This window comes from Syzygium oleosum, unplaced genomic scaffold (assembly GCF_021117445.2).
Source record: "Syzygium oleosum isolate NSW1041296 unplaced genomic scaffold, Sole_v2.1 Sole_v2.44, whole genome shotgun sequence".
Lineage (NCBI taxonomy): Eukaryota > Viridiplantae > Streptophyta > Magnoliopsida > Myrtales > Myrtaceae > Syzygium > Syzygium oleosum.
Window position 1 is genome coordinate 1,075,903 of NW_026607528.1, and position 14,554 is coordinate 1,090,456.

The 14,554-nt window shown below is 40.9% G+C and overlaps 1 protein-coding gene across 1 annotated transcript; it reads right to left on the reverse strand.

Moving 5' to 3' along the window:
* Positions 1-4,002: 4,002 nt before the first annotated feature.
* On the reverse strand, positions 4,003-5,904 carry LOC115684224 (auxin-responsive protein IAA10-like). Its single transcript, XM_030608945.2, has 4 exons — positions 5,360-5,904; positions 5,145-5,263; positions 4,932-5,013; positions 4,003-4,215 (listed from the first exon to the last, which is right to left on the reverse strand). The coding sequence occupies exons 1-4, from the start codon at positions 5,734-5,736 to the stop codon at positions 4,164-4,166; spliced, it is 630 nt and encodes a 209-aa protein (XP_030464805.2). The 5' UTR covers positions 5,737-5,904; the 3' UTR covers positions 4,003-4,163.
* Positions 5,905-14,554: the final 8,650 nt, after the last annotated feature.

The following is a 14,554-nucleotide window of genomic DNA, read 5'->3' on the forward strand; positions in this document are numbered from 1 at the left end:
CCCGGAAAATTATCGAGACTGAACAACACAACACATTTCGCCATGTTTCACTGAGCTGTAAATTTTCGCTTTTCCAAAATAAATCCTTCGTCTTCTGCAATGTTCCCCTTATTATCTTGGAAAATTTAAACCGTTGACAAAAAAGTTGTTCATAAAAATCAATGATTAAGCATTTCCAAAGAATCAAAGAATCAAATAATCACCGGGCGATAGGGGTGTGCAACCGAATCGGGTTTACCCAGAAACTGGACTAGACTACCTGAAAAACAGATTTAGGAACCAGCTCCTGTTTGAACTGATTCGGGAACCGGTTTCATTATTTGGGAACCTATTGAAATTGGTCCGGTTCCCGGTTTCAAGTGAAAACCCACTCGAACTGGTTTTGGAACCGATTTTTAGCTTGTTAAAAAAAAAAAGTTGTAGATCGTACTATTACTATATGTTGGATTGTTGCTTTTGGTGGATAAAATTTTTTATTGCTATCTTAGGAATTGTTGCTTTTGGCGGATAGTGTTCATCTTTTACTTTGAATCGTTTCATTCCTACTCATATTATTTTGTTGGAAAAAATGAAATCGGAAATAAGAACAAAAGAAAAAAGGGTTCTCGGGTAAACCCTGAAACCGGATCGGAAAAATCGGATAGGCTCCAAAACAGGTTTCAAGACAAACATGGTAGGTTCCAGTAGAGGTGAGTAAGATGGACTGCCCGAACCGGGACCGGACTAGACCAGACCAACTGATTTGGTCAAGTTCTAGGGAATATCGGTCCGGTTCCCGGTTTCTAAAAGCGGAACCGGTTTCCGGGCGGTTTGGTTCCCGATTCTAGGATGGGAACCAGACCGATCGGACTGGACAGATAAATATATATTTCTAATTTATATATATTTATTTACTTTTTAAAGTTTGAAAAAAATAGAAAACTTAATCTAATTTCCCCAATTCCCTTTCGCCTTTACCAATAAGTGATTGGTCCCATTGGAACCGGACCGGACCACCGGTCGGGTCCTATCCACAGTCTCGAGACTAGCCGGTCCGGTCACTTGTCCTAGAAACTGGGAATCGGTCCTCCCGATTTAGTTCCCGGTTCTTGGGTCAGACCGGACCGGACCGGACTCGGAACCGATTACCCCTAGTTTCCAAGTTCCAAAATTTGGGAACCGGTTATAACATGGGAGGTTCTAAGTTTCAGATCTAAAACCTACCCATCCTGAAACCGATTACCCTTATCGGGCGAGAAAGACGAATCATTATAGTACGAGAAAAAAAAAACATTAAAAAGCTAAAAGAAGAAATAGAGATAGTTAGTAGGCCCATTTCTTTTTCCATACAGCTCATTTAATTTTCCTATTTTTTGTGCGCTTCTTCCTTGTCTTATTGTTTGACTCCTCTTGCCTTATAACATAATTTAAAAAAGTTGGCTGATAAGAGTCTGCATCAGAGGTACCAAAAGACTAACGTATGTAGTGGTTACACCGACTTCTCCTACCACATGGCCCTCATTATTTTTGTTTTTATTTTTGACTTTTTCGGCGTCGTCGTGCCGGTTTTCTTTTTTGGTCGAAATCAATTTTATTTGTTTCTCAAAGATAAACATCGGAGCTCACTACGGGAGCTCAAAGCAAAGCAAATCTCAAGGGGCTTGTGGTGGGCCGTCTAACCAATTTTGTAGAAATGGCTTTTTTTCTTTTTTTACTTTGGGCTGTAGCTATCCATTCCGCTACTTTATTTGGCCTCTCTATTGCAACGGGTCAAGTTTAAGTTTAAAACCGGAGTAACTGATCACGGCACTCAGAGATAAGTACATGTATTTCCCACGAAAGTTGATTTGCACATTTCAAGGTCCTTTTTAAATTTAGGCTATCATGGCGGAATAACCATACGAAATTGAGCACAATTTTGTAAAGAAATAGCTCACTCATTTCTTGAAAGGAGATGGGAAATACTCTCAATATCATTTAATTGAATAGTTGACCCGGTTCTTTGTTGTTTGAAAAAAACCTCCACTTCAATGGATATTTTTTCACTAAAAACAAATATGGGATAACACATTCAGTCTTTAAGTAAGATTTTGAATAGCCATGGTGAATTCAAGTTAATTATGTTTGGGTTTCAGCTTGAAAGAGTTTAAAGGTGATGAAAAAGTGATGCTTTTAAAACTTTCAATGGAGGCAAGAGACCTTGAAAGAGGTTTTGGTGAAAGCAGATACCATTTGCTGATGTGCTGCGAAATGCTCACTACAAGATAACTTTTAAAAAAAGAAGAACAAATTTGAGAAGAAACAACAGAGAAGTGTAGATGCATCCGACCAACGAGACTCTCCACCACCAGGGGGGGGGGGGGGGGGTTGTGCAACCTCGGCAAGGCGGAGCAAGGGGCAGGTCCACAAATGGCCATTGCACATCTACACAGTTGTCAAAGGGTAATTATCAAAAAAGTCTTAAACTTATTGCATGTACGGCAATTCAGTTATAAACATTTCATTTTAATCAATTTAGTCATCAACCTTTTGATAATTTGTCAATGTCGTTTGTCCGGTCAATTTTGGCCGGAAATCGCTGATGTAGACATGTGCTGTCCTATGTGGCATGGTTAGCACTGATGTAGATAATTTTTTTAAATTTTTTTGAAATCTTTTTATTAATTTTTAAAAAAATTTATTTTCTTTTCTTTTCCTTTTTTCAATGTGGCCGCGTCGGCCACAAAGCCCTTGCTGGCCACTAGCGAGGGTCGCAGCCCTTGCCAAGCCTAGCCTAAATCTGGGCGAGGCGATCGCGATCACGAGCAAGGTTGCTTTGCCTAGATTTGGACGAGGCTAGCCTCACCGATTGCAGGAGAGGTTGCCTTGGCCCACGACCATGATGGTCTCGCCCAGATTTAGGCAAGGCTGGGTGAGGGCCGCAACCCTTGCTCATTGGTCGGCGAGTTCCAGTGATCCTCATTGGCTACAGTGAAAAAAAAAAAGAAAAAAAGAAAAGAGAAGAAAATAAAAAATAAAAAGTAAAAAAAAATGGAAAAAATATTAAAAATTAGAAGAATTGTCCACATTAATGATGACCGTGTCACGTAAGACGGTCGACAAGAGTTTGCATAAGCGATGTCCGGCCAAAATTGGCAAAATAGACTATTTTGGCAAACTATTAACATGTTTACGATTAAATTGAAATGTGTAAAACTGAATTGATACAAATGCAATATATTTAGGATTTTTTTGATAATTTTTTGTTGGCTATAACCCGGGGCTTAAATCCCGTCATTTTCTCTCAATCTTGAATTACAAATCAAACAACTTTTTGTTTCACAGACCAAAAAAATAACTTTTTATTTTTATTTACAGAACTTACAATTGTCAATACTTAAAATTTAGTATTTGAATTTCCAGCGCTTATTTTTCGATTTTATCAAATGAAAAATGTTTTTGAAAGCTATAATTATCATCGTACAAAAACCATATTAGTCTTTCAAAAACCTAGTATTATATATGGAATGAAAGGATGAAATATTCAATTAAAATAGGCCAAATAATAACATGATACTGTCATTTTTAAAATTATATTCATGCATCATCGGATATCATGGAATTTACTTGACTGCTCATGCTTACTTGTCAAACCTGTGACTCATATTGCCACGTCATTGTGCATATTATGGTATAAAATAGAAACACATTTGACACACGGAGTCATGTCGAGCGCAAAAGATCTAACTTTTTCACCTCATTACGTTTCCGAAAAAGAACCCTCGTATTGAGAAATTTAGAAAATTATTTTGATGATTACATTTAGAGATTCAATTGAAAAGTAAGTTACTGAAAGGGTGTCTTGAGGTTGCTAACCCCTCCCCATGGGTAACGGACCTCTCGGGATTGCCATCTTTGCTTTCCTCACGAATTGACTAGCACTCTCACGCGTGTGCTACATCTCCGATCATCCTTTGCCACTAAAAATGATTAACGGCAACTCTATCGCATCGAGATTCTCAGGCAAAGGTGGCGCAATTCAAATGTCACGAAATTCTAATATAATCTTTGTTGCATCTAATTAGAGGGCAAGCAGACAACAAGATCTGTGTTGTTTTATACATTGCTCGATAAGCTCTCTCCTCTCATGGACAAGCTATACATGTTTCAAAACTCTGCTCCTCTTCCAACCGCTGCAATCTCAGTCAACCACTCATCCTTAGCAGCTTCAATCGCTGTGCAGACCGCACAAAAGACCTGCAAAATGGAAGAAAACCATCCACAAAATCAGTACATTCATCGTTGAGCAGACTCTGTCCAAATCGTGCATCAGCTTCCAATTCCATACTGATCGGTGCCTAACAACATGGGTCTTTTTTAGCAGGATTGAGGATGATGATGATGATGATGAATCTAGTTCGCTAAATCGATTTCGTTACCTACTCTTACACAGTGGGGGCCATGGCCAGAGGCTTCTGTTAGACTTAGGATTCTACGAAATTTCCCAAATTTGGTGTTTCGTCCGCCTTTAATGTGGTCAATTTGATGTGAACTTTGTGGGGCCCGACGGTTGAATCGGGCCTAAATAGGCAAATGCCGAAATCCCACCAAAAAGAAAAGTGAAATGCTTCTTCTGGTTAGGTTGCTTGTCTACATGCCCATCTTGATGAGTTACCTTAACGTGTTAGGTCGGTCGCCTTTACACGAGCCGAAAAGACCGTCACCTAGATTTTGCTCGGAATGATGAATGAGCCACATGGGCATACCAGAGACTAGATCAGATCAAAAGGAAGAGCTAGACCCTGCGTCGAGCTGAACTTGTCGTTCGAGCCGAGGCCGTTTTCAATTTCCCGAACCCGCTGTTTACGGGTCGTAGACCGGAGGCCCGGATCAGCTGTCGGGTCGATGATCAGGTCTAGCGTTCATAGTTACGAGATTACTGAGTGCAAGGTAACACGAGACACATGACGCACCTCCAAGTCACGTTTTCGGCGAGCACCCAATCTCCGTCCCTGTCCTGGTAAGCGAGCTTCAGGTTTTCGGATTCTTCATAGCCTGTTCCAACGAGAGCCCAGCAAAATTGAGGAATGTTTTCGGCTTTTGGTTGTTTCGTCTTCTTTGAATTTTTGTGGTATAACTCGTGAAGAGAAATGTAAATGTTTGAATAGAGATGTCGTGAAGCTTACACAAGCCAAACATGTTGATGAGGGTGTACATGAGGGAGGGAAGAGAGCGATGGAGGCTGAGATCGATCTTCCTCCCGATCCCTACGCCTTCCATTGTCACCTTCAAGTACGTGGACTCCCTGCAACATCGCCAAGAACCATTTTTCAACATCAATTTGCATTCTTCGATCGTCATTTGCTTCTAGATGACAGAGAGATAGAGTGAGAGAACGTACTTATTGCCTGAAAAGTGGCGATGGCGCCCGCCGTCGTCGTCGTCTCCGACCTCGTCGTCGTTTCGAGTCCCGAACAGGAGCGAGAGTGTTCGGGGCACGCTCCTCTCGCAATTCCCTTGCTCATCGTACTCGCACTCCTCCTCGCTTCTGTTGCAGTACCCCGGCTCGAGGCTCGGCCCGGGGTCGAACCGGTTCGATCCCACGGCCTCCACCATGGCCTCGTCGTCATCGTCGCAGCCGCCGTGACCGAACCCGTTCACGTTGAGGTCCAGGTCAAGCCCGTGACGATGTCGACGCTGCTGCTGGTGGTGCTGCTGCTGCGCTCGATCGTAGCCGCCGCCGCCGCTGGGGAGGGCAAGACCCAGTTGGAGCTCCATAACACCATCCAACAGCAGCAGCAACAACCAAACAAAGAGAACTCCAAAATAAAATAAGCAAAGATCTCTCTCTGGGCGTCTTGTGAGCCTCTTTCTTTCTCGTTTCTTGGGGCGATTGGCAACTGTGTTTGGGGACGATGTGGTTGGCGTGTTTGGCGTTTATATAGAGAAGGATAGAGAGAGGGGAGAGGAGTGAATGAAGGAGGGGAGGGGGGGGGGGGCGGGGAAGTGTTTGGCAGCGAGGGGGAGGGACAGCAGATTTGAGAATAGAGTCCCGGTCTGGGCGGGTCGCCCGACAAGGTGTTGAAACAAGGTTTGATCTGTCCGCTTCGCTGCTCCACTTTTTGCCGACCCGCTTTCCTCTCCTTCTCTCTCTCCCTTCTCTCTCTCTCTCTCTCTCTCTCTCTATATCAAACACACGTTGGTTCATGAAACACATGTCCCGAACAATAAGTACACACTTCGCCTCAGATTCTGTTCATAAGCTGCTGCTGCTGCCGCCGCTGCTGCAGCGAGTCCTTGCTTGCTTGCATGCTCACTTCCTTCTGAGCGTCGAACACATCGAGGGAAGAATAGGATTATGTTTCTGATGCTTCCGGAGCTGTTCAGATTCGGTTCGGTTGACCCTTTTTTTAGTCGGGCATAAGATGCGGAGAGCGCGCTTGCGACATCCTTTATTTCGAGTGATGCCTTGCTAGTCACGTTCGTTGTGACTAAAATGACTCTATGGTGGGGGGACTCGGCGTGAATTCGAATCCACTCAATTTACCATACTAAGATAAGAGAAATTAGGTTACATCGGCTACGGAATAAATATCGTTCGCCTATTCTTTCTTGGCCGATGACGTCCCGTGATTTTTACAGAATAAACCGTTTCGATCTACCTCTTTCACGATCGAGATCTCCCGAGAACTTTGTCGGTGTCGTTGATTCTCTTTCGTGGAAGCATACTTTATCAGATCGTACGAAACTTTCGCGCAATTTCCAATCCGTTTGTCAATCGTCAAAGCTATCTCGGATTGCTTTGTGACGCGCTTTTCTCGATATGTATAAGCCCTCCGTCACATAACAACTTAAACTCTTTCTTAGTGACTTACATTCTTTTTTTTCTCCCGATATAGTATGAAACCTAAGCTTTCGCTACTTCATTTTCCATTTCATAGGTTTCACCTTTTTGTGCGCGTTCTTCCTCAATGTGTTGGTGTGCATGGGCACCTCCACTTAATGGGTTTTTCCCCTCTTTTGTTTGACAACAAAAAACACGCAATGGGAGTCATTTTCCTATCATTTTCTCGACATGAGTTTAGGAATAGCCTCAAAAGTCAAGTGGTTTAGCACAAGCCGCTCGTCTCTTTCGACCAACGACGGTGGAATCGAAAAAATCTTGCCACTTCGAGAGATAAAACTTATAGAAAAAGATACAAAACCCAACATCTAAAAAATGGACCATCTCTCCAATGCGAATCCCACGACATTCGTTCTTGTGTACAAGGCACGTCGTCGTTGTTTCAATTTCTTTTGTCCCAAAAGCAAGCTACATATGTCTCTAAAGTGAAACGACACATCCCATTTGGGTGCACAACTTTTTTCTTTAGTCTCTATCCTCTCTTTCCTCTTATTGAATTAATTTGATTTTTTATTAGTCCAACCTAGTATCGAGGTGGGTCCAACCAAACTTGTAACGAAAGATTAAACAAAAAAGAAAAGAGGGCTTCTTTCTCTTTGTTCTCGAAGGGGGTCATTAGCAATTACCATTAAATTATGACGTAGTTTAGCCCCTTCCACGAGGAATATCTAAGATACAAATGATTAGTAAATAATGACCCCGCAAAGAGAATATATATATTATATATATACCGGAGAAACGAAACGGTAATGCATTAACATTTTAGTAATAAAATGTAAATATTTGGAAAATTAGAATTTTCTTTATGTAATATGCTAATAAGTATCTCGAAAATATTCGTTAACAAAACCCCGCACGGACAAAACATAAGTATTTTAATTCCTAGATGCCATGTTGTCGTCGAGATTAGGAGGACTGAATACATATAAATGGATAATTATTTGGCGGGTGTTCTATGAAAAGAAAAGGTACTTGGGAATTCCAAAATCGATACTATTTTAAGCCAAGGACAAAAAAAATCAAATATTATTTATTTGTTTCTATCCTATGCAGAGTCTACATGGAATGGAAACTCAATAAACAACATTAGCAAATATTTTTATTCAAATCGAGCAGACAGAATCTGGAGAAACAATAAAGAGTTGTCCCACTTCAGTTAGGAGGAGGAGGAGGAAGATTTGGACACTTCGACCGACAACGAATATTGTTGCCCACAACCTTCGAAATCGCCAATACAATACAAGAAAAATCAAGTGAAGAAGGGTTCTTGCTCCCTTGCTATGTCCCTTGTTTTGGCTCATGTTTCATCCGTTGTTGATAGAATAGATAAAGCAACAGAAAGGCTGCATGCCCTCCTATCTATAAAATTTCCTGGCTTACATACATTAAATCACACCTAACTTAGTGAGGCTCGAAGAGAAACCATCGCTCACTAGTCACTCCAACTGAACTAAACCTTGCTTCATCAATATACATTGTATATGAACATGGTGAATCTAGAAGGTAACAATTCGACGGCATCGCTGGAATTAAGAAAATTCAACCGTCAGATTCTCTTTGAGAGATGATCTGTCGTCATCCGGAAGATGAACACGTATGGGCGCGGTCAGTTTCACTATTCAAGTGGAGAGAATCTCGACTCGGCGATCGACCGGTGGCGGTACTCAACAAGCCCACGAGGGGTATGGACCAGCAATCACGTATGAGTCACCCAGAATTGCCGTCGATATTTGAACAAGCCCTACAGTGCCTACACGATAAGTCCCAATCCTGTAGCCCATATCAGCTGCTTGCTAGGGGGGGAGCGCATGCAATGCACGAGGGTGGTCAGGCTTCAGGACCACGGGGACCCTGAGAATTTAATTGGAAGGGCCTAACTTTGGTGCTATATGGTCAATGGTGTTTGGCAAGGATGTTTAACTCCTTGGGTGCTCAATAGGAGCCCAGATTGGAAGGGCTTGGATGTGTATGAGCGAGAGAGTACACGGGAATTTAGATAGTTCAGTAAATGGTGAACTATGAAAGTCTACGAGAGAAGCTCAACCACTCATGTAGTGCGTGAGATTCAGTGGGGTGTTTGGTTGGGGCTATTCTCGATGGGTGACACTGAATTCTAGGGAGGGGAGGGGCTATGTCTAGATGAATTGGCTAGTTGAAAATTGTGACAACATTGTCTCCCTTCGAGGTCCCATAAAGTTAGGGTTTCTTTCGTCTTGGGTTGGACGAAAAATTGGAGAGAGAGGATGGCGATATTAACGTGCGTGTAGGAGGTCTTGTCTAAATATGAGGAGCAAGAAAAATTTAACCGGACCAATCTATGTGAACGAGCACGAATTGCTCCGTATCTGTCTCGAAGAAGGCTTCACACATAGTGTGATAGACGTGGCTTCGAAAATTACTCCGAGTGAAGAATGCCATGATTTAAATACATATAGGACTTGCGACCCGATCAAGCCAAATGCTTCGCCACTCAATAAATCCCTAAATTTATGTCAAGTTAAAGATATATAATTTTTTTTACAATTTTCAGTGGGTCGTTTTTTAGGTGTCAAGGGTACTTGCTATTTTAAAACAACTGTATATTGACAAATAGAATCTATGTATGCTTTCAATTTTACTTCCAATTGGAAATTCATCTAGCTAGGTAACCTTTTTACCCCTAACAATGTTTGCATGCGCAGACCTAGGTGCTTTTCATATAGCATCGAATCTGGATCTCTCCCCCATCCCTCTCCCTACCCCCCTCAAAAAGTAGCTATCCATTATTCAATTTCTCAACATTCTCAAGACGAATTATTTGAATCACATCCTTCTCCTTTCCACTGATCATAGCTTGCATAAATGAATGAAGAAAACCCTGCTGCGGGTGGGTTTGCAATGTCTGGGCAGTGTCACTGTCGGGTCCTTGGGGTCTCCTCGAAGTTGCCCTCGAAGACATGCAACTACGGGAGATGGGGACAACACCCACACTTTGTCTCTCTCATTCTCTCAATGTCTTCGGGTGTCACTCTCTCGCCCTAATTGAAATCTCACGACCTGCGCACGTGGGTTTAGCGGGTGGGATTTGGGTGGTACCTCTGATATTGGGCTCAATGGTCTTCGGGGACCATTCACTAAGTGTCGCGCAGCTGGTTTCGCCATCATAACGTATTTCTCGGACGGAAAATAAGAGATTTGGAGGTATGCATTCAGTTAATTACGACCGTTGATCTTGTGAATTCTGCATCGTCCCTACACGTGTGGACACGCACCGGCTACGGATGAGATCGCGCACGATTCTTGAATCCGGATCCGGATGAGTCTGCCCCTATCTCGATGTGATAGATTTTCGACTGAAAGAGGTAATCAAATGATGTTTACAAAATGTTTCAATCATATCCCTCTATTTTCAAGTGAAATGCCGCGGAGTTTGTGCTAAGAATACTATTTTAGTCATCAGTTATGCCCGTTGACTGCCTTTGATCATTAGGCAGATCGAGGCCAGGCAGGGCCCTGAGCATCGGCTCAACTTGCTGCCTAGCCTCGATTTGTTGTCTAGGCCCAATTAAACCAGATTTCATTGGGAAGATTGTTTAAAAAGTCCTAAATTTATTGCACTAATTAAGTCTTAAGCCTTTTTACGTTTTGTCAATTGAGTCCATCCGGTCAATTTTAACTAAAAATTGCTGATGTTGATGCCGATAGTGCCACATAGGACGGCCAGCATTGATGTGGACAATTTATTTTATGATTTATTTTATAAAATTTTTATTGTTCATTTATTTTATATTTTCTTTTTTGTTCTTTCTTTTCCTTTCTTTTTATCAAGTCTAACGAGGGTCACCGGCCGACCCTCGCCAGTCACGGGCGAGAGCCGGCCGACCCCCTCGTCGACCACAAGCAAGGGCCGGTGACCCTCGTTGGCCACTGGGCAAGAGCCGCGAAGCCCTCGCCGATCGTGGGCGAGGCTCCCGGCACTCGTTGGGGCTTGGAAGAAATAAAGTTATAATATTATTAAAAATTATTTAGGTTAACACTGGCCGTGTCTTGTAGGATAATTAGCATCCACGTTAGCAATTTTCGGCTAAAATTGATCAGATGGACTCAATTGGCAAAACGTGAAAATGTTTAGGACTCAATTGGCAAAATTGAAAGGTTTAGGATCAAATTGGCAAAAGCGCAATAAGTTTAGGACTTTTTGAATAGTTTTTCCGGATTTCATTACTAAATGTCATTTTCCAAGACGGTGTAAATTAGCCCATTTGGCCAGGAAAGCTTGTGTATAGATAGGTCCATGATCAGGTCTAATCTACAAACTAGCTTGTAATCGTTTAAGCCATCCACTCAGAATAAATTTATTTGTGTGCATAATGGATTTGCAATAGAGAGATATACTTTGGTATGATTTTAAAACTATGAAGGAAACCGAGAATGTAATACCTATTTTGAATAAAAACTTATCAATTAGATAACTTTTATTTAAAATGTATGACAATTTTTAATTAGAAGAGAAGACGCTCTAAAAATCATCTAAACAACACCTTAATGGGGATATTTTAGATAAAGATGGGCCTTGGGCTGTTTTGTTTGAATTTGTGGCCCTCCAATTGCCAAGCCCACTAATCACAGCCCAAGCTTCTTAATATTTTATGGTCCGCACGATATTAATGATGCTCGATAGTTTTGGATTAAATTGGGGCTAATGTCCTAAAAGACCTCCAACTTTAGGACCAACCCCAATTCTGCTCTGAACTTTTTAATCTCTAAAAAAATCATAAACTTTCACTCTAATCTCAAATTTTCCCAGACGTTCAAAAATCACAACTATTTTCTTCAAGATTATTAACATCGGGAGGTTGCTGTTGTTCCACACAAAGGCGAGAGTGTTGATGAAGATGTAGGTTCTAATAATGAATCTCTAATTTGGCCCGATGCTGATAATCTTGAAGATACTAATGGCTATTTTTGACGCATGGCAAATTTGAGACTAGAGTGAAAGTTGGGTTTTTTTAAGACAAAAAAAAGTTTGGAGCAATATTGAAATTGAACCTAAAGTTGGAAGATTTTTTAGGAAATTAGGCCGATTAAATTGTTGGATGATAGGGTGATGGGGACATTTTTTACATTCTTTTTGACTAGAGATCTTTGAAAAAGTTTGACGAGAATCAACAGAGTCATGTAACATTTTATGGAATTACTGACAACGGTTCTAAAAGCTGAAATTTGGCATAAGACTAACCGTTGAAATATAAAATTAATGAGGCATATAATGGCCATAGAAGAATTTTAACTCCAACTGTTCTAAAAGCTTAATTTGATAGATTAAAGTGTGGTTGAATATTTAATTATTTTGATAGATTCCTCCTAAAATTTTTAAGCTATATGCAAAAAACTGATTCTACTCAAGAATTTCCATCTATACCTATATTACCGTAGTTTTATTACAATATCAGCTTTTAACGTCTTGTTGACGTAAACTTTTTCTGTTCGTGTATTTTGTTAGTATATATGGACTGGTTAATTTAAAATTTAATTTTTAAATTTAACTTCGCGTCGGACATTGTGTCTGCTTGATAAGTCTATTTATGAAAGTTTAGCAATCTTATTAGATTTTTCGGTACAACACAGTCTGAAGGATGAACTGCAGTTAAGGGTATTTAAATGTATTTGAACGGATATAGGGTGATTCAAAAATACATTTCGAAAGAATTTGTTTTTCACTTTCGGCATGGCAATAAATGCATCCATAATGCCCCTCTAGTTCTAGCCGATCTTGATATGTCTTGTATAAGAAAAAAGATAATGCACTATGGCTGCTACATGTCAATGTGTCGAAGGTAAGGATCAGGCATTGCGTGAGAGAATTTCCCTGTTTTATGAGACAAGATGTTGCTTTCACCTTTTATGGGAGCGAATATTCATGCGATTGTGTGCAATGGGTATGCGAAATCATTGTGGAAATAATTGAAAAAGTGAAGGGTGGGAATCGCAAACTAAAAGCTCCAAACATTGCCAGCTTAAAAGAGTGTTGCGCAGCACATGATATTGGGGTAAAGCACATGAACTTCGAGAGGTGTGCCCAGTGGGAACACCGCCTTTCACTATCTTGCTTTACCATTTCAGAACTCTGGTAACATCAGTTTCGACAAAGGCTCCAATTAGCTCCTTCTGTTTGTGCCTGTGCACTTGTGATTCCATGAGGATCGGGGCATATTATTTTGCACTGGTATCTACTGTAGTTTGCCGACGTTAGACACCCATTTGATGAGCAAAAAAGATGAGCAAATTTTCATTGACAACGATTTCAATCGACCAATGTACCGAGCTCTGATTTCTTCTATAGTCACTGAACTACCTTTATTTTTCCTTTTTTCAATTAGTGGACTTTGATTGAAATCAGACTAGTTTTTCATATGATGCTAACATGGCGACCACATGGAGATAACATGCTGTCCAAGTAGATGTTACGTTAGCCCTAAGGGCGCATGGCTTGCACTTAGACTCCGCGTCCATGATATGTGGCAGCCGTGTTAGAACCGAGTCGATGGTTTGAATTCTAATCAAAGTGCATCACTTAAATGGAAATTAAAGTCTTGTGTATTGAGCGATTGAAATGAAAGTTCAGTAACTAAATTGCAAAATGCACGAAAGTTTAGTGTTCACCGACATACACGTGTGTGACGCAATCATTAGGTTTTCTTGTTTGTCAGAATGTGTGCAATTATCGTCATCTAATATGCGACAAATAGGCAAAAAGATTTGGTGGATTGGTGTAAGTGACGATACTTCCGCATGCCAAGTATATTCCCATCTTGTGGGTTGCATATATGTCAAGTAGAGGGGAGGTTTCAAGTGCTCCCCCAAAAGGACGACATTTTTATTCATTCAAGTCAATTATCACTTGCAAATGTGCTATTATTTCGCAAGAAAAAATTCATAATAATTGACACTCTGGTGATTTACTTAGATGGCCGATGAAGTTGTGATCTGAAATCACCTGAGAATTTCTCGATAGAGAGAACTCTGACTTTTGCCATCTGTAAAGAAAAAGAAAATCCACCAAGTGGCATGGGGAGGTAACCCAAGATAATATGGCAGCTTTGGTCATGGCACAAAATAAAGGAAACCCACCAAGCATATCCAAGAACTCAGTTAGAAAAGTAAGGATGGATTGTAGTCGATCCACAGGGAACACTTTGTCATCTTGTTATGCTATTCACCTAAAATTCATACTTTTCAAGTACGGGAGACATGAAGTATTGGGTGACTTTACAAGGCGATAATGACTGATAAAGCAACGACAGGACAGGAGAATAATAATGCATTTGAATCCTGCCAAAGTTGTAGGGCATCAATGTACAACGCTTAAATAGGAATCACTTTTCAAGTTTTGTAGCAGGAGGTGATCTTTTTCTTTTCGCAAATAGGAAGTTCAACTTGAATTTTAAGCTATATCTATCATGCGAAAACCCAAGTACCTTTTAGGCTTGCCTCAATTGGTATTGGGAGTTTTGGAATTCATCCTCAATATCAGATGTCAGTTCACATGATATGCTTATTTCAACGATCCATTGGGGCACAAACATAGACTTGGTTATGTGAAAGTTCATGAAATACCATGCAAGGCTCGTAGTCACAAACTACTTAATTCTAGACCTTTGATCTTTGTAAGTAGATTTGTCAAATTGATAGGTCACGTCGAGTTTGGGTAAG

Bases quoted from the DNA above. Each gene is read 5' to 3' on its own strand.
- LOC115684224 (XM_030608945.2), bottom strand. From the start codon at position 5,736: ATGGAGCTCCAACTGGGTCTTGCCCTCCCCAGCGGCGGCGGCGGCTAC. The intron at 5,014-5,144 runs GTAAGCTTCACG...TCGTTGGAACAG, and splicing joins CATCAACATGTTTGGCTTGT to GCTATGAAGAATCCGAAAAC. The intron at 4,216-4,931 runs GTGCGTCATGTG...TCCATTTTGCAG, and splicing joins GCCGAAAACGTGACTTGGAG to GTCTTTTGTGCGGTCTGCAC.